Source organism: Pseudophryne corroboree, chromosome 1 (assembly GCF_028390025.1).
Source record: "Pseudophryne corroboree isolate aPseCor3 chromosome 1, aPseCor3.hap2, whole genome shotgun sequence".
NCBI classification, from domain to species: Eukaryota; Metazoa; Chordata; class Amphibia; order Anura; family Myobatrachidae; genus Pseudophryne; species Pseudophryne corroboree.
Genome location: NC_086444.1, coordinates 977,999,500 through 978,024,485, shown reverse-complemented (window position 1 = coordinate 978,024,485; position 24,986 = coordinate 977,999,500). Strand labels below are relative to the sequence as shown.

The window sequence follows — 24,986 nt, the reverse complement described above, 5'->3', positions numbered from 1 at the left end:
AACTGCAGATTCCCAAAAGAATTCTTATGGCGTATCCTTTCCCTGCGCGGGACAGGTTACGGTGGGAATCCTCGCCCAGAGTGGACAAGGCATTAACGCGCTTGTCAAAAAAGGTGGCGCTGCCGTCTCCAGAGACAGCAACCCTCAAGGATCCTGCTGATCGCAGACAGGAAGCTACCTTAAAATCAATTTATACACATACGGGTGCTTTGCTCAGACCAGCAATAGCATCGGCTTGGGTTTGTAGTGCGGTAGCAGCTTGGACAGATACCTTGTCAGCTGACATTGATACCCTAGATAAGGATACCTTTTTATTGATCTTAGGCCATATTAAAGACGCAGTCTTATATATGAGAGACGCTCAGAGAGACGTTGGGCTACTAGGTTCAAGAGCCAACGCCATGGCGATTTCTGCTAGGCGAGCCCTGTGGACCCGCCAGTGGACGGGTGATGCCGACTCAAAGAAGCATATGGAAGTTTTACCTTACAAAGGTGAGGATTTATTTGGGGAAGGTCTCACGGACCTGGTTTCCACAGCTACTGCTGGTAAATCTACCTTTTTACCTTATGTTTCCCCACAGCAAAAGAAAACGACACTATATCGGATGCAGTCCTTTCGGTCGCATAAGTCCAGAAGAGGTCGGGGCTCTTCCTTCCTCGCCAGAGGTAAGGGTAGAGGGAAAAAACTGCCGGCAACGGCTAGTTCCCAGGAGCAGAAGTGAAGTCCTCCCCGGCTTCTACTAAATCCACTGCATGACGCTGGGGCTCCACTGAGGGAGTCTGCGCCGGTGGGGTCACGTCTTCGACTCTTCAGCCACGTCTGGGTTCAGTCAGACGTGGATCCTTGGGCGATGGAAATTGTATCCCAAGGTTACAAGCTGGAATTCGAAGACGTGCCTCCTCACCGGTTTTTCAAATTGGCTTTACCAGCTTCTTCCCCAGAAAGGGAGATAATTTTAGCGGCAATTCAAAATTGTGTCAACAACAAGTGGTTGTCGAAGTTACCCGGGTTCAACAGGGAAAAGGGTACTATTCAACCCTATTTGTGGTCCCGAAACCGGATGGCTCGGTCAGACCCATTCTAAATTTAAAATCCCTAAACCTGTACTTGAAAAGGTTCAAATTCAAGATGGAATCGCTCCGGGCTGTAATCTCCAGCCTGGATGGGGGGGGGGGATTTTATGGTGTCACTGGACATAAAGGATGCATACCTTCATGTCCCCATATATCCCCCTCATCAGGCGTACCTGAGATTCGCTGTACAGGACTGTCATTACCAGTTTCAGACGTTGCCGTTTGGGCTTTCCACGGCCCCGAGGATTTTCACCAAGGTAATGGCGGAAATGATGGTGCTCCTGCGCCGGCAGACAGTCACAATTATCCCGTACTTGGACGATCTCCTGATAAATGCGAGATCGAGAGATCAGTTGCTGAAAATCGTGGCGCTCTCCCTGGGAGTGCTGCAGCAACATGGCTGGATTCTAAATCTACCAAAGTCCCAGTTGGTTCCAACTCGACTATCGTTCTTAGGCATGATTCTGGACACGGAACAAAAGAGTGTTTTTCTCCCAACGGAAAAAGCCTAGGAACTCCAGAACATGGTCAGAGACCTGTTAAAACCGAAAAGAGTGTCGGTCCATCAATGCACTCGAGTACTGGGGGAAATGGTGGCGACCTACGAGGCCATCCCCTTCGGCAGGTTTTATGCGAGGACTTTTCAGTGGGACCTTCTGGACAAGTGGTCCGGGTCCCATCTCCAAATTCTTAAGAAAATAAGCCTGTCCCCCAGGGCCAGGGTGTCTCTCCTATGGTGGCTGCAGAGTGCTCATCTTCTAGAGCAGGCATTCCCAACCGCGGTCCTCAAGGCACACCAACAGTGCAGGTTTTAGTGATATACAGGCTTCAGCGCAGATGGTTAAATCAAAATAACTGAGGTACTAATTAAGTCACCTGTGTTCAAGCCTGGATATCACTAATACCAGGACTGTTAGTGTGCCTTGAGGACCGTGGTTGGGAAACACTGTTCTAGAGGGTCGCAGGTTCGGTATTCAAGACTGGGTTCTGGTGACCACGGAAGCGAGCCTCCGAGGTTGGGGAGCAGTCACACAAGGAAGAAACTTTCAGGGGATATGTTCAAGTCAGGAGGCTTGTCTACACATCAACGTACTGGAATTGAGGGCCATATACAACGGCCTACGTCAAGCGGAGAATCTTCTTCGCGACCTACCGGTTCTGATTCAATCAGACAACGTCACAGCCGTGGCTCATGTAAATCACTAAGGCGGAACAAGGAGCAGAGTGGCAATGGCGGAAGCCACCAAGATTCTGCGCTGGGCGGAAATTCACATAAGCGCTTTGGCAGCAGTCTTCATTCCGGGAGTGGACAACTGAGAAGCAGACTTCCTCAGCAGACACGATCTCCATCCAGGAGAGTGGGGACTTCATCAAGAAGTTTTTGCAGAGATAACAAGTCAGTGGGGACTTCCTCAAATAGACATGATGGCGTCACGCCTCAACAAGAAGCTTCGGAGGTATTGTGCCAGGTCAAGGGACCCTCAGGCAGTAGCAGTGGACGCCCTGGTGACACCATGGGTGTTTCCCTCCTCTTCCACTCATCTCAAAGATATTGAGAATCATAAGACGAAAAAGAGTACAGACAATACTCATTGTTCTGGATTGGCCTCGAAGGGCCTGGTATTCAGATCTTCAGGAAATGCTCACAGAAGATCTGTGGCCTCTTCCTCTCAGAGAGGACCTGTTGCAACAGGGGCCCTGCGTGTTCCAAGACTTACCGCGGTTACGTTTGACGGCATGGCGGTTGAACACCGAATCCTAGCTGGGAAAGACATTCCGGAAGAAGTCATCCCTACTCTGATAAAGGCTAGGAAGGAAGTGACGGCGAAACATTATCACCGTATCTGGAGGAAGTATGTATCTTGGTGTGAATCCAAGAATGCTCCTACGGAAGATTTCCATCTGGGCCGTTTTCTCCACTTTCTATAGACAGGAGTGGATATGGGCCTAAAATTAGGCTCCATTAAGGTACAGATTTCGGCCCTATCAATTTTCTTTCAGAAGGAATTGGCTTCTCTCCCAGAAGTCCAGACTTTTGTAAAGGGAGTGCTGCACATCCAGCCTCCTTTTGTGCCTCCAGTGGCACCATGGGACCTTAACGTGGTGTTACAGTTCCTAAAATCTCACTGGTTTGAACCTCTTCAAACGGTTGAGTTAAGATTTCTCACTTGGAAGGTCGTCTTGTTGTTGGCCTTGGCATCTGCAAGGCGGGTGTCCGAATTGGCGGCTTTGTCGCACAAGAGCCCCTATCTGATTTTCCATGTGGATAGAGCAGAATTAAGGACTCGTCCTCAATTTTTGCCTAAGGTGGTTTCATCGTTTCACATAAACCAACCTATTGTGGTACCTGTGGCTACGAATGACTTGGAGGATTTCAAGTCCCTGGAGGATGTAGTCAGGGCCTTAAAAATTTATGTAGCCAGGACGGCTAGGGTTAGGAAAACAGAGGCACTGTTTGTCCTGTATGCAGCCAACAAGGTTGGCGCTCCTGCTTCTAAGCAGACTATTGCTCGCTGGATCTGTAACACGATTCAGCAGTGAGTACGGCTGGATTGCCGTTACCAAATTCGGTAAAGGCCCATTCCACTAGGAAGGTGGGCTCTTCTTGGGCGGCTGCCCGAGGGGTCTTTGTGTTACAGCTTTGCCGAGCGGCGACTTGGTCGGGTTCAAACACTTTTGCAAAGTTCTACAAGTTTGATACCCTGGCTGATGAGGACCTTATGTTTGCTCAATCGGTGCTGCAGAGTCATCCGCACTCTCCCGCCCGGTCTGGAGCTTTGGTATAATCCCCATGGTCCTTACGGAGTCCCCAGCATCCTCTAGGACGTAAGAGAAAATAAGATTTTAAACCTACCGGTAAATCTTTTTCTCCTAGTCCGTAGAGGATGCTGGGCGCCCATCCCAGTGCGGACATTTTTCTTCAAGGCTTGTATATACTGTAGTTATTGCTTACATAAGGGTTATGTTACAGTTGAAATCAGTCTTTGGCTGATTCTGTTTTGTTCATACTGTTAACTGGTGGCGTATATTCCATGTTATACGGTGTGGATGATGTGGGCTGGTATGAATCTTGCCCTTAGATTAACAAAAATCCTTTCCTCGTACTGTCCGTGTCCTCTGGGCACAGTTCTCTAACTGAGGTCTGGAGGAGGGGCATAGAGGGAGGAGCCAGTGCACACCCATCTAAAGTTCTTTATAGTGCCCATGTCTCCTGCGGAGCCCGTCTATACCCATGGTCCTTACGGAGTCCCCAGCATCCTCTACGGACTAGAAGAAAAAGATTTACCGGTAGGTTTAAAATCTTATTTTTTGCATATCTTTATAATTCATAGAACCTCAAGAACAAGAGGGAAAACAGTGAATAATAAAAAAATAAGGTTCAGTATCATGTAGCATTATACATGTGGGAAACAAAAACTGGAGTCTGAGAAATACACCTAGGTGTCCCCCATCTTTATTTTCTCAAACAATGTATGTAATAGTGTATTTACCATGACCCAAATACAAAATAGCTACTCTAGAAATGGAGAAATCAGCAGGAAAGTGTATAGATGGTTGTGTCAGCCTGCACTGCTGGAGGATCTGGCACCCAGTATTAGCCTGTGAGCATTTTTGGTTCAGAGGGCGGGCTGAAAGCACTGAACAGATCTGTATATGTACAGGCTTCACTATGTGTAAAAAAACAGTATTCATAGTTAATTAAAACAAAATAAATGTGCCCCAATGGGCTGTCATTGGAAAATAATGAGGACATCAGTTTGGGGTCCCCAATTTTTTCCAATAACCAGCATCACACTGGTCACCCCAGGACTGGAATCCCTTGCGGAGTCGGGACCCTTTCTGTGGGACAACCAGCTGAGTGCAATCCTGGTGGTGAAAGATGCAGGGTTAATAGTGATTAAATAGTTAATAGCATTGTTATGTACAGCAAGGTTGTCCCATCATGATTGCTCTTGTGGAACAACAGGTGCCAGCATGGCCAGACATTAAAGACCCACTGCCATGTTAAAGTAAATAATAAACAAGAACACAGGATATGGACCCCAAATGGAGAAGACTTTTATTAAATAAACCCACTTCCACCCCCTCCTCCCACCATAACCCTCTTTCATTTATTACTTACAAAACTAAAAGATCATTTACACAAAAAGCTCTTAAATATTTTTGCACTTGATACAAAAATAGCTGACTTTTTGGGGGTTTCATCATATATGTTGAATAGTGTTGTTGTGTTTTTTTTTTTTTTTTTTTTAAGATATCCTGTTTTTATATAATACAATATAGTCGACTCGGTATCCTCTCTCTAGGTAAGAGAAACGTACAGTATTGTTCTGCATTTGTTGAAACATTACGTTTTTGGAACCAGCAACTGCTTAATTTGATCCTACTGTATGATTGTCAGCCCTGTAGTAATTATGAGTTATGTGATGGGTGTGAATATTTAATAGAAGTGTTAAGACTGGGCATGTCCTGTGAATGAAAAATATTCTGCTTTTATTGGATTGCGGTCAAACTTCAGCGTAAACAGGAAATAACCTGAGGTTGCAATATTTTTTCCCCCCCACTTTTTTTTCCATTTCATTTCTGAGCTGAGTAATTGCACTCCCTTAGCAAAAGTACCATATTTCTTTCAATTAGCCAGCACAGCTTTCCACTTAGGAGAGCCACACACTGTTGTCCCTGTGGTCAGGAAGAGCTCACAGTCCATGGTCAGCATAGCATGTAAGGCAGTGTAGATTCTGGTACTGTATAGTCTCCTTACTGTAAACAATTGTTGTTACTAATGTTTAGATCATTTTATGTTTTATCTAGTGCACACAGTGTTAATATGGATAACACCATAAACTGGTGCTTAGTGAATAAGCATCTAATAATTATTGCATAAGAGATAATCCTGGGGCAGCTGTTGCACAGCATTGGAACAGTAAAACTCTTTGGGGTCACTCCAGTTAGATGCAAAAGCAAACTCGCATCCTAAAACTCTCATACATCACAGCAACACACACACCCCCAAGAAATGTGAGATTCAATTGGCAAGTTGCTGGGACTCGCAACTTTTCTCCAAAGAGCGACCTGGGAGAATAAGTGGTGAAATCATGGGGCAACACAGACGGTGTAATGGTTAGCATTACTGCTTGAGGTCATGGTTCTAACTGTGGGGAGTTTGTATATTCTCCCCGTGCTTGCGTGGGTTTCCTCCCACAATCCAAAAATATACTGGTAGGTTAATTGGCTCTCAACAAAATTAACCCTAGCTTGAATGTGTGTTTGTACATGCAATAGGGAATATAGATTGTAAGCTCCACTGGGGCAGGGACTGATGTGAATGCCAAAATATTCTCTCTGTAAAGCGCTGCGGAATATGTGTGCGCTATAGAAATAACTGGTAATAAATCATCTTGGACCCCAAAAAAGTGACAACTGAGTTAGCAGGTCCATACAGTAGGCTGGTAGTGGCCATAAGGAAAGCACTGGAGGTATTTAAAATGGGTTAAACATCTATTGCATTTTAAATTAATGGCGGGAAAATGATAGCCAGCAAGAGGATCAGTATGATTTACCTACAATCAAAATCCCTACCGTCAAAATACCAACAACCTTTGATCGATGGTCAAAATACAGACAGGTCAAAAAGTCGACACAGGGTTTGAAAAACATTGTGTGCGTATGTCGACATGGACACCGTATGAATGTGCCGCTGCGCTCACCATGCTTCAGGCACGGTGCCTCGCTGCGCTCGGCACATTATTATATTCCCCCTCTGCGTCCACTGGGATGGTAAAGTATGAACAAGTCAGTTTCAATGAAAAAAATCATGAAAAACTGATGTCGATTTGTTTTTTTTGACCTGTCATCATTTTAAATGTCGGTATTTTGACAGTGTTGACACTTTTAATGTCTGTATTTTGACCGTGTCTGTGTTTTGACCTTGTAGATAAATTGACCGCATCCCCCATTTAAAGTCTGTACAGTATTTTGGGGCACAGAAATATGTTTTTAAAATTATTTCCTACTGTTTCTGTAGAAGTTTGTAAACAGTTTGACTAAACACTTGTAGCTCCCATCTACAAGTACAAAAAAACAATCTCTCACCAATACAACACCTCAACATACCTATCCCACATCATTTTACTCATTATTGAACATTATTGTGAAACTCACCTGAAAATATACATGTCACTTTGGTCAGATTTCACTAGAGGTTATGCAGTGTATCCTTACATTTACCTTAAAAAAAAGCACATTTCCTCAGAAAATGCAATTGCAAATGCAGTTTAAAATTTAGTTGCAAGTGCAATTCGCTGTGCAAATTCACCATAAATACAGCATGCAGGAACCAAGTCGCTCCTTATTGAAATTGCACCTGTTTTGGCATCAGTAGTACGACTTTGAGCCTTCACTGATATTCCCTAGCTATGCACTACTTTATCTGTCCCAAAAGCCAGAGGTGCAGCTCATAGAACTATACACATGTAGATATTTCTGCCTTTCAGTATGCAATGTTTTCCCTAAACAGGTCACTAAAAATAAATGAAATTAATTACCTAAAAAAATATTTAAAAATGTTTTACATTGGGGGCGTGGCTTGTACTCTGAATGGAAAGACGTGTCCCAGGGGAGCTCCTGCATAATATTGCCCTAATAACCCCCTATATGCCAGCCTATCCCCATACATACCACTCCCAGAGCACCCTATAGCTGCCCCTGCTGCCCTGCAGGTGCTGGAGGATCGCTGCGGAGCCGGGGTGCAGGTCTACCCTGTACCTGCGGGTTGCGGCCTTCCCTCCACAGTGAAGCCGGGACCTAAATTTGGGACCCCCGTCCGAGCTATTACAAGACCCGGGTGCCGCACTTCGCTCAGCGGCCTGGATTCCCTGCACACCTACCTATAGAAGACTGCCGGGAGCCGCGGTGGTGTACAGTGCCCCTGAAGCTGCGGGTCCTGGTTCTGGGCCGAGTCGCGGGGACCCGGTGGCGGCGGCCATCTTGGAGGAGGCAGCCCGTGTAATCAGGGAGCCGCGCTCGCGCGGGCGGCCTCTGCTTGCTACGCTCCCCTGGCTAGCGGTGTCTGGCTGAAGACAGCGGGAGAGACATCTAATCCCTGCTGGGGTAACTCGCGGGCAGCGGCTGACGGGAGGAGAGGCAAACTGAAGACTGCTGTCGGCGGCCATATTGGAGGTGGCGGCTCATAAAGTCCGGGAGCCGAGCTCGTGCGAGCAGCATCTACCTCTTACACTCCCCCAACTAGCGGTATCTTGCCGGAGACAGCGGGGGGGACGTCTAACCCCTGCTGCTGTGAACTGCTGGCAGCCACAGCCGAGGAGAGGAGAGAAACACACTGAGGACTGCTGACGGCGGCCATCTTGGGGGAGGCAGAGCAGGCTTCCCTGTGCTGGGCTATCCCTGCTGTGCTCAGAGGCCATAAACACCACTGCCACCCCAGAAAACTTTTATTTAGTTATCAAAACTAGGTATATAGAGGAAAGCTGTGTTTCAGTGGAGCTTCAGGTTTACCCCTCTAATAAAGGTGCCCTGACCTAACCTAAATAAGCCTTGTCGGCACATACTACTGCACCCAGACCTACTTGCCCGTCTGACATCGGGAGCCGAGTGCTGCGGAGTCGGGGGAGCCCTGCTTTGCCCCCTGCAGATTGCGGCCTACCTCCGGTGGTGGAGCCGGGACCTCGATTTCTGTGGCGGGCCGCTGAAGCTACCCATCTACTGGACCCGGGCTGACCCGCCTCCCACCGCGGACTACCTACCCTAAGAGTGGCGGCGGCCATCTTGTGGTTGGCGCCGCCGAGCTCACCGACGCTGCTGCGGTTGCTGGGGCACTTCTCTGGGGTCCCCGAACCTGCCTCCACACTCCCAGTGCTCCCCCTGTGCTGACCCTGAGCTCCGGTGGCCGCGGACATAGTGGGGACCCGCGAAACAGAAAACCTCCGGCGGCCATCTTGGGACAAACAAAATCGCCGCACTCTCCAGCATCGTACCTATCTCCCTCATTGTCGCACCTACTTATCTACAATACGCGACCACACGACAGCGGAGCGCTACCTCTGATCTACCAACGGTCATCCACAGCTGCGACTGAGACGTCCGGCCCTTGGACCTCCTCTGCCGTGGTGACTAGCATACTCAAAAACGGCACCGACTGGGCACACCTCAACTCTCTAAGGCGCCCGCCAATTCTCATGTTCCACTGATCACATCATAACTCAGCCCTCCAGTGGTTCCCTCTCTGGCACTTAATTAGTCCCACTCTCCCCTCCTACCCCAACGCTTTGCGTGGTCCCTTTCTATCCAAACTCAATCACCAAGGTGCAAACATGTCCAAACCCAACCCGAACACAAGAAGACGTGCGGGTACAGACATTTCCCAACATTTCACCAAATCCGATAAGAGCGACAAACCCTCCCTAACCTCTGGCCCTCCCTCTCCGAGCCTATCTTTTCCAGGTGGAGACGACCCGCTACCCTCACCCGCCCCATCGACCAAAGAGGATATCATGGCTCTGAAGTCGCTCATAATGGACTTTAAAGAATCACTTGAAACCAAGCTCGACAGAGCAGTTACCTCTATTAGGTCAGATATCTCATCCTTATCCTCCAGAACCTCTAAACTGGAAGCCAGGCAAGACGTTCTACAAAAAGACCACATAGAAACGGTCAGGGATATAGACCATCTCATCCAAGATGTAACAGAGCTCCGATCCAAGAACGAGGACTTGGAAAATCGCGAAAGAAGAAATAACCTCAGAATTCGCAACATTCCGGAGTCCGTTCTCCCGGCAGCCCTCGAAACATACCTCCAAAGGCTGTTCTCCACTCTCTTGCCAAGTGCGGCCTCTCGGGAGCTGCCTCTGGAGAGAGCTCACAGAGCCCTCCGCCCTAGACCCCGAGATGGCGAGCCCCCGAGAGACGTCATCATGCGCTTCCTTAACTTCAAGGATAAAGAGATGGTCCTTCTCCCGACCCGGGGCAAGCCGCACATAATGTTCGAGGATACCAAGTTGCAATTCTTCCAGGACTTAGCCCCCTCCACTATACTTAAAAGGAGAGAGCTCAGGGATCTAACATCAGCTCTCCGCACACGAAGTATCCGCTACCGCTGGGGTTTCCCCTTCAAACTCCTGGTCGAATATAACGGGAAAACAATCGTCATCAAAGACCCGAGAGAAGGAAATGACTTCCTTTCACACCTGGAGGACTCTGACCCAATTGTTGACCAAAGCTCCGACCTTCACCCACCCTGATTGCGTCCACACTTACCAACACAAAGACACTACGGTCATTATATTGTTTTAGCACCCATGTTGCATACTTTACCTGTTTAAGATCCACATCTTGATCGTTCCATGTACCTAATGTACATTGACTGCCCTTACTCCTCTCCAGCCCACCTTGTTAAACCCGCTACGTGGAGCCCCGCAGTTAAAGCTACTCCCTTGGGCCTGCCCACATACGTGCTACACGCAGCACACTGATAATCAACACACACTTTCCACCCCTATATAGGAACCAAGATGTTTAGTTCATAAATCTAACTACTTTTTAGTTTTGTTGGTATTATTGTTGTATTGCTATTACCGCACTTGTTGTTTGACCATTGCTTGTCACCCCTTACCCACACACCACTTACACGAAGACTTATTCGCCTCTCAGCTACTATTGCCTATCTCACACAGACCACCACTGGAGGGACGTGTTCCTTCAATCCCTGTACTTGCCACACAAGCCCACACTGTTGTTCTCAAACATCTAGACCTACCCCCCCACCTCTTCCCCTCCGTGGAGGGAGTACGATCGCTCCCCGACGCTCCTCCACTTTGGATTCCTTGATCCCACTCTCTGTGCCCGTTCCTTCTCGCTGGTCGTAAGGAACTCCTACACAGGCTCGACCTACCTCCCCCCCCCTTTTTTTTTTTTTTTCTCTCTTTCTTCTTCTCTTCTCACTACTGTTTTATTTTCTCTTCCTCCTCTCCCTCTACGCCTTTCTCTTTCTCCCCCACTTCTCCCTTACGTACCCTCCCAACACCTTCAAAGATGCCCCTACTCCTGGCGTCTTTAAACACCAAGGGTCTCAATATCCCCCAGAAGCGCTCATCCCTGTTCCGCTCTCTCCAAACCCTAAAAGCGGGAATTGTGCTCATTCAGGAAACTCACTTCAAATCCCGATTGCACCCTTCCCTAACCACTAAACGCTACCCAACGGTCTTTTATTCCTCAAGCCAATCGAAACACAATGGGGTGGCCGTCCTGATCCGCTCCAAAATCCCATTCACACTCCACTCAACCCATACAGACTCGGATGGCCGATATATCATTCTGACGGGCACACTCGGACACCTGGAATGCACGATCGCCACTGTCTATGCTCCCAACTCCGGGCAATCCTCTTTCTTTAATACCTTTTTCTCGGATCTAAACAAAGTCAAGAAAGGTTACTTAATACTAGGAGGGGACTTCAACACTGTCCCAGACACCGACCTAGATAAATCCAATGGCCAATCCCGCCCCCACCGAGACTCTCCCTCACGTTCTTTAAATAAACACATCCGTGAATCAGGCCTCTTCGACGTTTGGCGAGCTCTCAACCCCACAGCCAGAGACTATACCTTCTTCTCGACCACGCACCAATCATACTCTCGAATCGATCTCTTTTACTGCGGCACATTGCTCTCTCAGCACGTACTAGACTCATCTATCCTCACTAACCCTTGGTCAGACCACTCCATTATCACCGCCTCCTTCGACTTCCTCGACACCCCGACATCTCGCCCTAATTGGAGACTAAACTAAACACTCCTGAAAATCCCCCAATTTCAGGAAAAAATCAAGCTAGCTCTAGCCGACTATTTCTCCTTAAACATGACTGACTCTATTTGCACCCCACTAATCTGGGAAGCTCACAAAGCCGTAATCAGGGGACACATCATTAACTACGCGTCACATAGGAACAAAGATCGTAAACAAAAAATATCATCCCTCACAGTTGAGGTCCACAATTTAGAAACACTCCATAAACAACGACCCTCGCAACTTCTTTACTCAAAGCTCACATCTACCAGGGCCACTTTGAACGCTATGCTAGCCGAAAAAACCGAGCACTCACTCCGCTGGCTGAAGCAAAAATTCTACGAAAAAAGTAATAAAGCCGATTCGCTACTGGCCGGCAGATTGAGGGCTCGGAAAGCGCACACTGCTATCCCGGCTATCAAAGACGAACATGACACCCTCCAACACAACCCAAAGACTATTAACTCCCTCTTTCGGACGTATTATGAGCAGCTCTACAATCTGCCAGACACTTCTTCCTCCATAGACCCGAGCCACCAGACGGTCGCAGACTACTTAGCCTCCGCAGATTTGCCTCGTATCGACGCCAACACCTCCACGGCCCTTAACTCTCCCATCACCCCCGAGGAATTAACCCTTGCCATCGGTAGTCAGAAACCATCTAAGGCCCCGGGCCCGGATGGCTACCCAATGTCATATTATAAAACTTTTCAACCAGCACTACTCCCCCACCTCACATCACTATTCAACCTTATCCTAGATGGGTCTTTCTTCCACCCCCACACTACCAAGGCCGTCATTACCGTGATCCCAAAACCCAATAAAGACCCCCAACTCATTTCTAACTATAGACCCATATCGCTTCTAAACTCAGATTTGAAAATCTTCGCCAAAGTACTAGCTAATAGACTTAATCCTATTCTCCCCTCGCTCATACACCCCGACCAAGTGGGCTTCGTTCAATCCAGGCAGGCACTCGACAACACTAGACGTGTCGTGGATATCATCGACCACATCAATCTTCACAATATCCCGTCCCTGACCCTTGCCCTAGACGCAGAGAAGGCCTTTGACAGAGTTTCTTGGCCCTTCATGCGACAGACGCTACAACGCTTTGGCCTTCAAGGTAAATTTCTCCAAGCAATACAAGCCCTATACCAAAACCCCTCGGTGTCGGTTCTTTCTAACGGCCTACTATCGGACCCCCTCGAAATCTCAAATGGAACACGACAGGGATGCCCACTATCTCCCCTTATTTTCGCACTTATCATTGAACCCCTTGCAAGCCACATCCGGACTAATCCTGACATCACTGGAGTCCTAGTCAATCATACTCAATACACCATCTCCCTCTTTGCCGACGACATCCTTCTGACCCTGACAAACCCAACTATCTCACTCCCGAACCTTTTCCAAGAATTAACCACGTATGGCACTCTCTCGGGTTATAAAATTAATCAGACTAAATCCGAAGCCCTCTCTTTGCACATCCCCAAACAAACTAAGTTACAACTACAAAACAATTTTAATTTTTCCTGGCGTAGACGCTCTCTCAAATATCTCGGAATCTCCATCACCAAATCTTACAGCTCTCTCTACAAGGCTAACTACCCCCCTCTCATCACGTCAATTCTCACTGATATCCAACAATGGGAATCCTACTTTCTCTCTTGGGTGGGACGAATCAACGCTATAAAAATGAATATCCTTCCCAAACTTCTCTACTTGTTTCAGACGCTCCCAATATCCGTGCCTTCCCAGACTCTTAACAAACTCCAGTCCTCCCTCTGTAAATTTATATGGAACCACAAAAAGCCTAGAATTCGGCGGGATATCTTGGCTAAACACTCACAGAACGGGGGTCTAGGCCTTCCCATCCTTCAACGCTATTATGACTCGACCAGACTAAGCCAAATGGTTGCCTGGCATGCCCCAAAACACACTAAACGATGGGTCGATCTAGAGAGCGATCTGTCGGAACTCCCATCTATCTCCCACTTGCCTTGGCTCTCTAGCAAAACACACACCCCACCCCGCCGCACCTCCCCCACAATAGAATTGACAATCACACATTGGCGAAACCTGAACAAAAAATTAAAACTATCAAGCCACCTCTCCCCCCTGACTCCCATCTGGAGCAACCCAGCATTTACCCCGGGACTCTCCCGAGATATGGCCCGCCCTTGGATCTCAGCAGGAGTTACTAGAATACACCACTTCACAGGGACGCACTCTATTAAATCATTTGCTGACCTACAAACTGCGCACAACCTACCTAACTCTCTGTTCTATCAATATCTACAAATTCGCCACTTCCTTTCCTCTCTACAGCTAACGTTTCCTCTATCGACCCCCACACCTTTTGAGAGGCTCTGTATTTACAATCCCACCAGTAGAGGCATCATCTCCCTCCTCTACAAAAATATCCTCAGCCCTACACCCCCACCTCTTGAACCACATGAAATAGCATGGGAGGCGGACATGGGGTGCCACCTAGAGGACGAGGGTTGGGATGTTATCCGCACCGCGATCTCACAATGCTCCATCAGCGTGGCCATACGTGAAAACTCATACAAAATATATACCAGATGGTACCTGGTACCGGACCGACTGCATAGGATCTACCCCGACACCTCCAACCTTTGCTGGAGAAACTGCGGCCATGTAGGCACATTCTACCATATCTGGTGGACCTGCCCGGTGATTGTTCAATACTGGGCAAAGGTCCGTAAGCTTATCTCACGATTAATCGACTTGCCAGTGCCCCTAACGCCCGCGAACCTTCTCCTCTGCTCTCCGCCCGACCACATCTCTAAGGACTCTAAAAACCTGGTTCTCTTTATATCTTGCGCAGCGAAATATCAAATAGCAAGTAAATGGAAGAACCCCGAAGCCCCCAGCAGCCAGGCACTCACAAATAGAATCTGGTTTGTGGCAAACATGGAATACATCACTAGCCTTCGCCATAACACAGTTAAAAAGTTCCATTCCACCTGGCTCCCATGGTACAGGCTCCAAGATCGCCCCCTCCCAGGACTTAACTAGTTAATGAACCCAACCCGCAACTACAACCTCCCCTTCTTTATTCCCCCCCCCCTTTTTTTTTTCTTTTTTTTTCTCTCTTTCTTCTTCTTTTCCTCCTCTTCCTCCTCCCTCTCATCTCTCTTCTATCTTTCCTCCTATCTCCTAGACCCACGTCCTACTAACGACACCGTTCTATTCCCTCGCACTCACCCTCCCTATATAGCTCTAGATTTTTCGGCTTCCAATTCCCCTCTCTCTGTCAACAGCACCACACTCTTTCACCGCTCTCATAAGGAAGTTTATCTACCTAATTTGTTCCTATAACGACCATTCTGTTTTTACAACTTTCTGTTTATTACTTGTATATTGACAGTTGACTTATATGTTTCTGACATAAAATAAAAATTATATGATGAAAAAAAAAATAAAAATAAAATAAAAATGTTTTACATTATTTTGCGCTTTGCTGATAAAATCTCAAACACAGCAAATTAATGACCTTATTTATCAATAAGGGCATAACAGTCTGTAACATGGCAGTTAGGAGCTGATTGGCTGGTGCAATTTATCACTCACAGTGAAATTTATCACTTATTGATAAATAGGGGCATAAATCGGAGTACTTTATAATGATTTATTTGTATGTCTCTTAGGTGCATAGTAAGGTTGAACAGGATGCTAGAACTTTTATTGAACAGATGTGTTGCCAGCATCAGAAGCTGTGTACATTATTCTAAATGTATTTAAAGACTATTACATTCAAATAAATAATGCAAATACATTTTGTACTCTTCTTTCTGCTTATATTTTGCTATGATCTAAATGCAAATATTTCTCTGTTACTGCCGAGCAGTAATGACAGACATTCTGTGGACATGGGAGTGTGTTGATTATGGAAAACAAATTAACTTTATGTTCTGTATTTAGAAAGGAACACTTTTAAGATTTATATAGACATCAGGATAGATGACAAATTCATATAGAATAATTTATGGTTACTACATTATTTCTGATTTGGTCTTCGATCAAATCCTGTTTACTGCTGCTTAACTAAACAAAAACTAATTTGAAAAAATAATTCCTTAGTTTAGTCCTCTGACTTGCTATAAGTGGTGGACAGGCTAAAGGGCTTATTTAGCAAATAATAATTGCGGGATAACCCCTCAGAAAAGTGGAATCCGCAAATATTAAGTATCCTTCAGATTGCAGAAGTATCCCCCCCTAGCTTTCCACAGGTGCTGCTTTAGTGACAAATTTACCAAGCAGCGCACTCCTAATTTTGGCTCCAGTAGCTAACTTGGGGCCAGTAGAGCAGCTGGCATCAGAAACTGAAAGTAAAGAGATTGCTGTACATGTGCACAATGCAGAGACGGTCTACTATGTCCCTTAATATGATTCTTGGTGCGTGCCGGCCGTACATCATTTCTTAATGACACAATAACAGATTATATTTATCAGGTCTAAAACCTATAACTAAATGTGCCAAACTATGCTAAGTGTGTGGTGTTGCACCCAACACCAAATGTAGTGGTAGTGGGTGGAGCGGCACACCCTATATATAATAGAAAAAAAATGTTTTAGATTTGTATATAATATTAATCATTGGTTCTCAATTCCAGTCCTTAAGTACCACCAACAGGGCATGTTTTGTGGTTGGCTTTAAAAATGCACAGGTGAGTTAATTTATTTGCTGGATCAGTTATTATCCCACCGGCTTCCACAGACAGAAATTCTCAAAACATAACCTGTTGGGGTAGGTTGAGAATTAGTGTAACTGGGTTTTTATGCTTACAACTTGGTTTTATCTGAATTTGATTTAACAGCTTGTGTCATTTTATTATGTAAGCCATATTGTGTTATATCTGTACTTAGAATTCTGTGCAGAATCCGGACGATGTTGATAGATATAGTATGGTATAAATGATAAGTCTATTACTGGTTGAACAAAATTTCAACACTAACTTTGCGCTGATTGTTTTGTGACAGAGTTGAGTATGACGCCTATCGCACCGATTTGGAGGAGTTGAATCTAGGACCACGCGATGCCACCACCATGCCGAAAATTGAGCAATCACAGCAGCTCTTCCAGGCTCACAAGGAGAAATATGATAAGATGAGAAATGATGTCTCCATCAAATTGAAGTTCCTGGAGGAAAACAAGGTATTTGCTTATCACTTATTTGCAATAATATGGCAGACATGCAAAAGCTCATCGCTGATATTTGACTTGTCACTGACTTTCTATCACCCCTCAAAGTTTCCTGACTACATGGCTGAGTCACACTGACAACCTATGTTTCCCATGGGTGGTATTCATGTGACCGGCGGTCACATGACCTCCCCAAAAAATCCACCCCCTCACTATCCTCGGCATACCGACCAACAGGAACTATTTTCACTTGTGGGTGTCCACGACACCCATAGAGTGGGAATAGAACCCGTGGCGACCGCACGTCTGTATGCTACCGGGATCCCGCATTGGTATGCTGACCGGCGGTCAGTAGACCATCGGTCAGCCATACCACACCCGTTTCCCACACCCTATTTCCCAGGTTTGCTGATAATTTTGTTTCTTGTCAGTGAGACACAGGCAAAGCTCAGATTGCCCACAGACATGAGCCACACGTAACGATTTGGCTGTTTGGATAGATAGCCTGGGATATTTTACAACATGCACATGCTATGCCAGATTAGTAGAACCTGGTTATTTGGCAGCACCTCTTGCTGTTGGAAACTGCGCCACTAACTATAGCAGTTACTGCTATATCTGGTGGTGAGATCTTTCTCTGCTATATTTGGTAAGGGTGGAGTGCCACACACTTGGAATAGTTTGGCACATTTAGTTTACATCGGCCAATTCTGCTGACAGTCATGTTGTGTCACCAACAAACCAGTTCTATAAAATGCAGTAATTTGAAATAAATAGTAGAAGAGATAAAAAGTAGAATGTACGGCAGCACGTGATGTTATTTTTTTTGTTTTGTTTTTTTGTTTTCTGAATAGAGTATTTTTATTCAACAGAATGGAAAAAGTACAGACTTTTCAGTGTATGCCGGGAAATCCGGTGACATTACATAACATATAGTTTGCATAGCCCCGCCACACCATATACACACATATTTGAGCATGACCGGCGGATATAAGGCCATCTAATAACCCACAAAGCGATTTTTCGAAGTCTGAAAAGAAATGCCAACACATTCAAAATACATTTTCTCATTTATCCCCAAACTAGCTCAATTAACCCCCCAACTATAAGGCCAGATACGGCCTGGTACTCCAAACAAAGATTTTTTTTGTTTTTTTAACAGTTCAAAATTTCTTTCCTCTTCTGTAGGAGGAGGAGTAGTAGTAGTAGTCTCCTTTTTATATGGTGCCACAAGGGTTCCACAGCACCAAGTACATAAACAAATATGCAAAACAAGAAAACATTGACTTACAGTACAATACTTAATGCAGGACAGATACATGGTGTATAAACATTTCCGCATCAATGGTCATGATACTGAAATAAGCATCAGGGAGGCAGATACCCAGGATTAGGTGCTATTGTAGTGAGCATGGAGTAAAAGTAGTCTAAGCAAGAGAGGGGAGAGGGCCTGTGTGTGAGAGCTTGCATTCTAAAGGGGATGGGCAGACAGACAGGGGTGTCACCGATAGAAATTAACATAGAACAGATGTTTATGATGAGAGATAGCTGGGTTTGATGAAGAAATGGGTCTTGAGAGCCATTTGAAGTTTTGTAGAGAGGTAGAGAGTCTGGTTGGGAGAGGTGGAGTATTAAGGGATCAGGGATGTAATTTGGAGAGGAATGAGTGAGGGCTTTGTAAGTGAGTGGTTGAAGCTTGAATTGGATTCTGAAGGGGGACCAGTGTAGGGCTTTTAAGAGAGGGATGGCAGACGTAATACGTTTGGAGAGGACGGTGAGCCGGGCAGCAGCTTTGAGAACAGATTGGAGTGGAGAGAGGCGGTTGTCAGGAAGGCCAGAAAGGAGGAGATTACAGTAGTCCAATCTGGAGATGACCAGTGAGTGAATGAGGGTTTTAGTAGCATCCAGGGTGAGAAAGTATCTGATCCAGGAAATATTTTTGAGATGGAAATGGCAGGGATGAGAAAGGTACTGAAAGTGTAGTTTGAAGGAGGGGGAGAAGCCGAGGATAACCCCAATACAGCACACCTGGGGGCTAAAAGAGATAATTGAGCCATCAATAGATAATGAAATTGTGGGATTTGAGGTAATGTGGGATAGTGGGAAGATGATCCGCTCAGTCTTAGACATGTTAAGTTTAAGAAAGTGCTGGGACATCCAGGAGGAGTTAGCAGAGAGACAGTTGGAGATATGAGTGAGAAGAGAGGGGGACAGGTTAAGGGAGGAAAGGTAGATCGAGTAGCTTCAGCATAGAGATGATATTGGAGGTCAGTAGAGCTAATGAGCTCACCTAAATAGGGACATGTAGAGGGAGAATAGGAGAGGTCTAAGAACAGAACCTTGGGGGACACCAACTGTTAGTGGATGTGGAGTCATGAAAGGAGACATAGAAGGAATGGTCAGAGAGGTAAGAGGACAGCCAGGGGAAGGCAGTATCATACAGACCAAGGGAGTGAACGATTTGGTAATCTTAATATCCCACCTCTCATGACATTATTCCCAAAAAATTGTCAGCCTTTATTTTAGCATCTAATTTGTGTTTTGTCCCAACTTCAGTACTTGCTCCACCCAGCAAGATATACGAGACTGGTCATACGGTGACCACAGTGCATGCTGCCCACAAAAAAACAGTGGGAGTGTCAGAAAGTGGTGAATGAAGAGCCCATAGTATAAAGTTACTGTATTCTGTGATCATGCTAATTAGTTAATCCTAATTTCTGCTGCTGGGTACACTGGGCTCCACAAGAAATTACATCGGGGTGTAGAGTAGGATCTTGATACGAGGCACCAACAGGCTCAAAGCTTTTGACTGTTCCCAAGATGCACAGCGCCGCCTCCTCTATAACCCCGCCTCCATGCCAGTGAGTTCAGTTTATAAATTGGCGCCTTGCAGTATGCAGGCACTTAACAAGCTGCTCGAGGCAGCCTTTTCAGAGCTTCATTTACAGACTGAAGACAGAAGAAATGTATGAATATTTACAGGGCTGCTGCAGGCAAAGTCTCATAGACTTTCCTGCGTGCTGCTCCATCACCCCCAGCGGCGCTGTATACTCTCGCGCCGCGGTTGCCGGTTCACTGCAGCGGAGGCGCCAGCTTCTTCCCTCTTCACGTTAGTCACACACACGCCGCCGTCTCCCGGATCACGGGGCCGCTGACAAGGGGGGAGGTAAGGGGCTTCTGTGCCGGTCAGCAGCCATTGCAGAGAGAGCCTTGCTGTTCCTGGGATTGCTGGGGCAAATCCTCCTCTGTGGAATCGCCTGACTGCCAGTGCTGTGCTTCCTACAGTACACTTGAGTATTCTACTTGTCACTGGGACTGTGTTAGTTAAGAGAGTGCATACATTCAGGGTTGTGTGGTACAAACACCCTGTGATATACATCCAGTGCTTACTGTGTTTGTTATATCTATTGTTATCACATATAGCCATACTGAGTATTACTTTGTATTGCTAGTCCAGTGCAGTTTATGGTACATCATTACTGCATGGTACACTTGTGATTATATATGTGTGCATGTAGCTGCTTCGTGGTTGCCTTACTGCAGGGTATTTCACTCAGCGTGCTATTCCTATATTGCTATACCCATGGGGGCCAAGTGTTTCAGGTTTTCTCGGATGATAATATAGGATTGTTTCGCAAGATATACTACTGGGGTATTTCTCTGACGTCCTAAGTGGATGCTGGGGACTCCGTCAGGACCATGGGGATTAGCGGCTCCGCAGGAGACAGGGCACAAAACTAAAGCTTTAGGATCAGGTGGTGTGTACTGGCTCCTCCCCCTATGACCCTCCTCCAAGCCTCAGTTAGGTTTTTGTGCCCGTCCGAGCAGGGTGCAATCTAGGTGGCTCTCTTAAGGAGCTGCTTAGAAAAAGTTTTTAGGTTTTTTATTTTCAGTGAGTCCTGCTGGCAACAGGCTCACTGCATCGAGGGACTTAGGGGAGAGAAGTTCAACTCACCTGCGTGCAGGATGGATTGGCTTCTTAGGCTACTGGACACCATTAGCTCCAGAGGGAGTCGGAACACAGGTCTCACCCTGGGGTTCGTCCCGGAGCCGCGCCGCCGACCCCCTTGCAGATGCTGAAGATTGAAGGTCCAGAAACCGGCGGCAGAAGGCTCTTCAGTCTTCTTGAAGGTAGCGCACAGCACTGCAGCTGTGCGCCATTGTTTGTCACACACTTCTCACCAACGGTCACGGAGGGTGCAGGGCGCTGCTGGGGGCGCCCTGGGCAGCAATGTAAATATCTTTTATGGCTAAAAAATACATCACATATAGCCCTTGAGGCTATATGGATGTATTTAACCCCTGCCAGATATTACAAACTACGGGAGAAAAGCCCGCCGGAATAGGGGGCGGGGCTTATTCTCCTCGGCACACAGCGCCATTTTCCTGCTCAGCTCCGCTGTGAGGAAGGCTCCCAGGACTCTCCCCTGCACTGCACTACAGAAACAGGGTAAAACAGAGAGGGGGGGCACTTTTTTGGCGATATTTTATATATTTAAGCTGCTATAAGGATACAACACTTATATAAGGTTGTTCCCATATATATTATAGCGCTTGGGTGTGTGCTGGCAAACTCTCCCTCTGTCTCCCCAAAGGGCTAGTGGGGTCCTGTCTTCGATAAGAGCATTCCCTGTGTGTCTGCTGTGTGTCGGTACGTGTGTGTCGACATGTATGAGGACGATGTTGGTGTGGAGGCAGAGCAATTGCCGGTAATGGTGATGTCACCCCCCAGGGAGTCGACACCGGAATGGATGGCTTTGTTTATGGAATTACGTGATAATGTCAGCACATTACAAAAATCAGTTGACGACATGAGACGGCCGGAAAACCAGTTGGTACCTGCCCAGGCGTCTCAGACACCGTCAGGGGCTGTAAAACGCCCTTTACCTCAGTCGGTCGACACAGACCCAGACACGGACACTGAATCTAGTGTCGACGGTGAAGAAACAAACGTATTTTCAAGTAGAGCCACACGTTATATGATCACGGCAATGAAGGAGGCTTTGCATATCTCTGATACTGCAAGTACCACAAAAAGGGGTATTATGTGGGGGGTGAAAAAACTACCTGTAGTTTTTCCTGAATCAGAGGAATTGAATGATGTATGTGATGAAGCGTGGGTTAACCCAGATAGAAAAGTGCTAATTTCAAAAAAGTTATTGGCATTATACCCTTTCCCGCCAGAGGTTAGGGCGCGCTGGGAAACACCCCCTAGGGTGGATAAGGCGCTCACACGCTTATCAAAACAAGTGGCGTTACCGTCTCCTGATACGGCCGCCCTCAAGGATCCAGCTGATAGGAGGCTGAAAACTACCCTAAAGAGTATATACACACATTCTGGTGTTATACTGCGACCAGCCATCGCCTCAGCCTGGATGTGCAGTGCTGGGGTGGTCTGGTCGGATTCCCTGACTGAAAATATTGATACCCTGGATAGGGACAGTATTTTATTGACTATAGAGCAATTAAAGGATGCTTTTCTTTATATGCGAGATGCTCAGAGGGATATTTGCACTCTGGCATCGAGAGTAAGTGCGATGTCCATATCTGCCAGAAGAAGTTTATGGACGCGACAGTGGTCAGGTGATGCGGATTCCAAACGACATATGGAAGTATTGCCGTATAAAGGGGAGGAATTATTTGGCGTAGGTCTATCGGATCTGGTGGCCACGGCAACTGACGGAAAATCCACCTTTTTACCTCAGACCCCCTCCCAACAGAAAAAGACACCGTCTTTTCAGCCGCAGTCCTTTCGGTCCTATAAGAACAAGAGGGCAAAAGGACAGTCATATCTGCCCCGGGGCAGAGGAAGGGGTAAGAGAGGGCAGCAAGCAGCCCCTGCCCAGGAACAGAAGCCCTCCCAGGGTTCTGCAAAGCCCTCAGCATGACGCTGGGGCTGTACAAGCGGACTCAGGAGCGGTGGGGGGTCGACTCAGGAATTTCAGCGCACAGTGGGCTTGCTCACAGGTGGACCCTTGGATCCTGCAGGTAGTATCTCAGGGTTACAGGTTGGAATTCGAGAAGTCTCCCCCTCGCCGGTTCCTAAAGTCTGCTTTGCCAACGTCTCCCTCAGACAGGGCGACGGTATTGGAAGCCATTCACAAGCTGTTTTCTCAGCAGGTGATAGTCAAGGTACCCCTCCTACAACAGGGAAAGGGGTATTACTCCACGCTATTTGTGGTACCGAAGCCGGACGGCTCGGTAAGACCTATTCTAAATCTGAAATCTTTGAACCTGTACATACAAAAATTCAAGTTCAAGATGGAATCACTCAGAGCAGTGATAGCGAATCTGGAAGAAGGGGACTTTATGGTGTCCCTGGACATAAAGGATGCTTACCTGCATGTCCCAATTTGCCCTTCACATCAAGGGTACCTCAGGTTCGTGGTGCAAAACTGTCATTATCAGTTTCAGACGCTGCCGTTTGGATTGTCCACGGCACCTCGGGTCTTTACCAAGGTAATGGCCGAAATGATGATTCTTCTGCGAAGAAGAGGCGTATTAATTATCCCTTACTTGGACGATCTCCTGATAAGGGCAAGGTCCAGAGAACAGCTGGAGGACGGAGTAGCACTAACCCAAGTAGTGCTGCAACAACACGGGTGGATTCTGAATTTTCCAAAATCTCAGTTGACCCCGACAACACGTCTGCTGTTCCTGGGAATGATTCTGGACACGGTTCAGAAAAAGGTGTTTCTTCCGGAGGAGAAAGCCAAGGAGTTATCCGAACTTGTCAGGAACCTCCTAAAACCAGGAAATGTGTCTGTGCATCAATGCACAAGAGTCCTGGGAAAGATGGTGGCTTCTTACGAAGCAATTCCATTCGGCAGATTCCACGCACAAACTTTTCAGTGGGATCTGCTGGACAAATGGTCCGGATCGCATCTGCAGATGCATCAGCGGATAACCTTATCGCCACGGACAAGGGTGTCTCTTCTGTGGTGGTTGCAGAGTGCTCATCTGTTAGAGGGCCGCAGATTCGGCATACAGGACTGGGTCCTGGTGACCACGGATGCCAGTCTGAGAGGCTGGGGAGCGGTCACACAGGGAAGAAACTTCCAGGGAGTATGGTCAAGCCTGGAGATGTCTCTTCATATAAATATACTGGAGCTAAGAGCAATTTACAATGCTCTAAGCCTGGCAAAACCCCTGCTTCAGGGTCAGCCGGTGTTGATCCAGTCGGACAACATCACGGCAGTCGCCCACGTAAACAGACAGGGCGGCACAAGAAGCAGGAGAGCAATGGCAGAAGCTGCAAGGATTCTTCGCTGGGCGGAAGATCATGTGATAGCACTGTCAGCAGTGTTCATTCCGGGAGTAGACAACTGGGAAGCAGACTTCCTCAGCAGACACGATCTACACCCGGGAGAGTGGGGACTTCATCCAGAAGTCTTCCACATGATTGTGAACCGTTGGGAAAAACCAAAGGTGGATATGATGGCGTCTCGCCTCAACAAAAAACTGGACAGGTATTGCGCCAGGTCAAGAGACCCTCAGGCAATAGCTGTGGACGCTCTGGTAACACCGTGGGTGTACCAGTCAGTGTATGTGTTTCCTCCTCTGCCTCTCATACCCAAAGTACTGAGAATAATACGGCAAAGGGGAGTAAGAACGATACTCGTGGCTCCGGATTGGCCAAGAAGAACTTGGTACCCGGAACTTCAGGAGATGCTCACGGAAAATCCGTGGCCTCTACCTCTAAGACGGGACCTGATTCAGCAGGGATCGTGTCTATTCCAAGACTTACCGCGGCTGCGTTTGACGGCATGGCGGTTGAACGCCGAATTCTAAAGGAAAAAGGCATTCCAGAAGAGGTCATTCCTACACTGGTTAAAGCCAGGAAGGAGGTGACTGCACAACATTATCACCGCATTTGGAGAAAATATGTTGCGTGGTGTGAGGCCAGGAAGGCCCCCACGGAGGAATTTCAACTGGGTCG

At 47.1% G+C, this 24,986-nt stretch overlaps 1 protein-coding gene across 4 annotated transcripts in view; it reads left to right on the top strand.

The window, feature by feature from the left end:
• The window catches only part of ARFIP1 (ADP ribosylation factor interacting protein 1), a 310,000-nt gene that overhangs the window by 243,584 nt on the left and 41,430 nt on the right, over positions 1-24,986 (top strand). For all 4 annotated transcript variants that reach the window (XM_063920538.1, XM_063920535.1, XM_063920536.1 and 1 more), the window contains one exon: positions 16,885-17,059. In XM_063920538.1, coding sequence (XP_063776608.1) covers positions 16,885-17,059 — 175 coding nt within the window. The remainder of the gene's footprint in view (positions 1-16,884; positions 17,060-24,986) is intronic.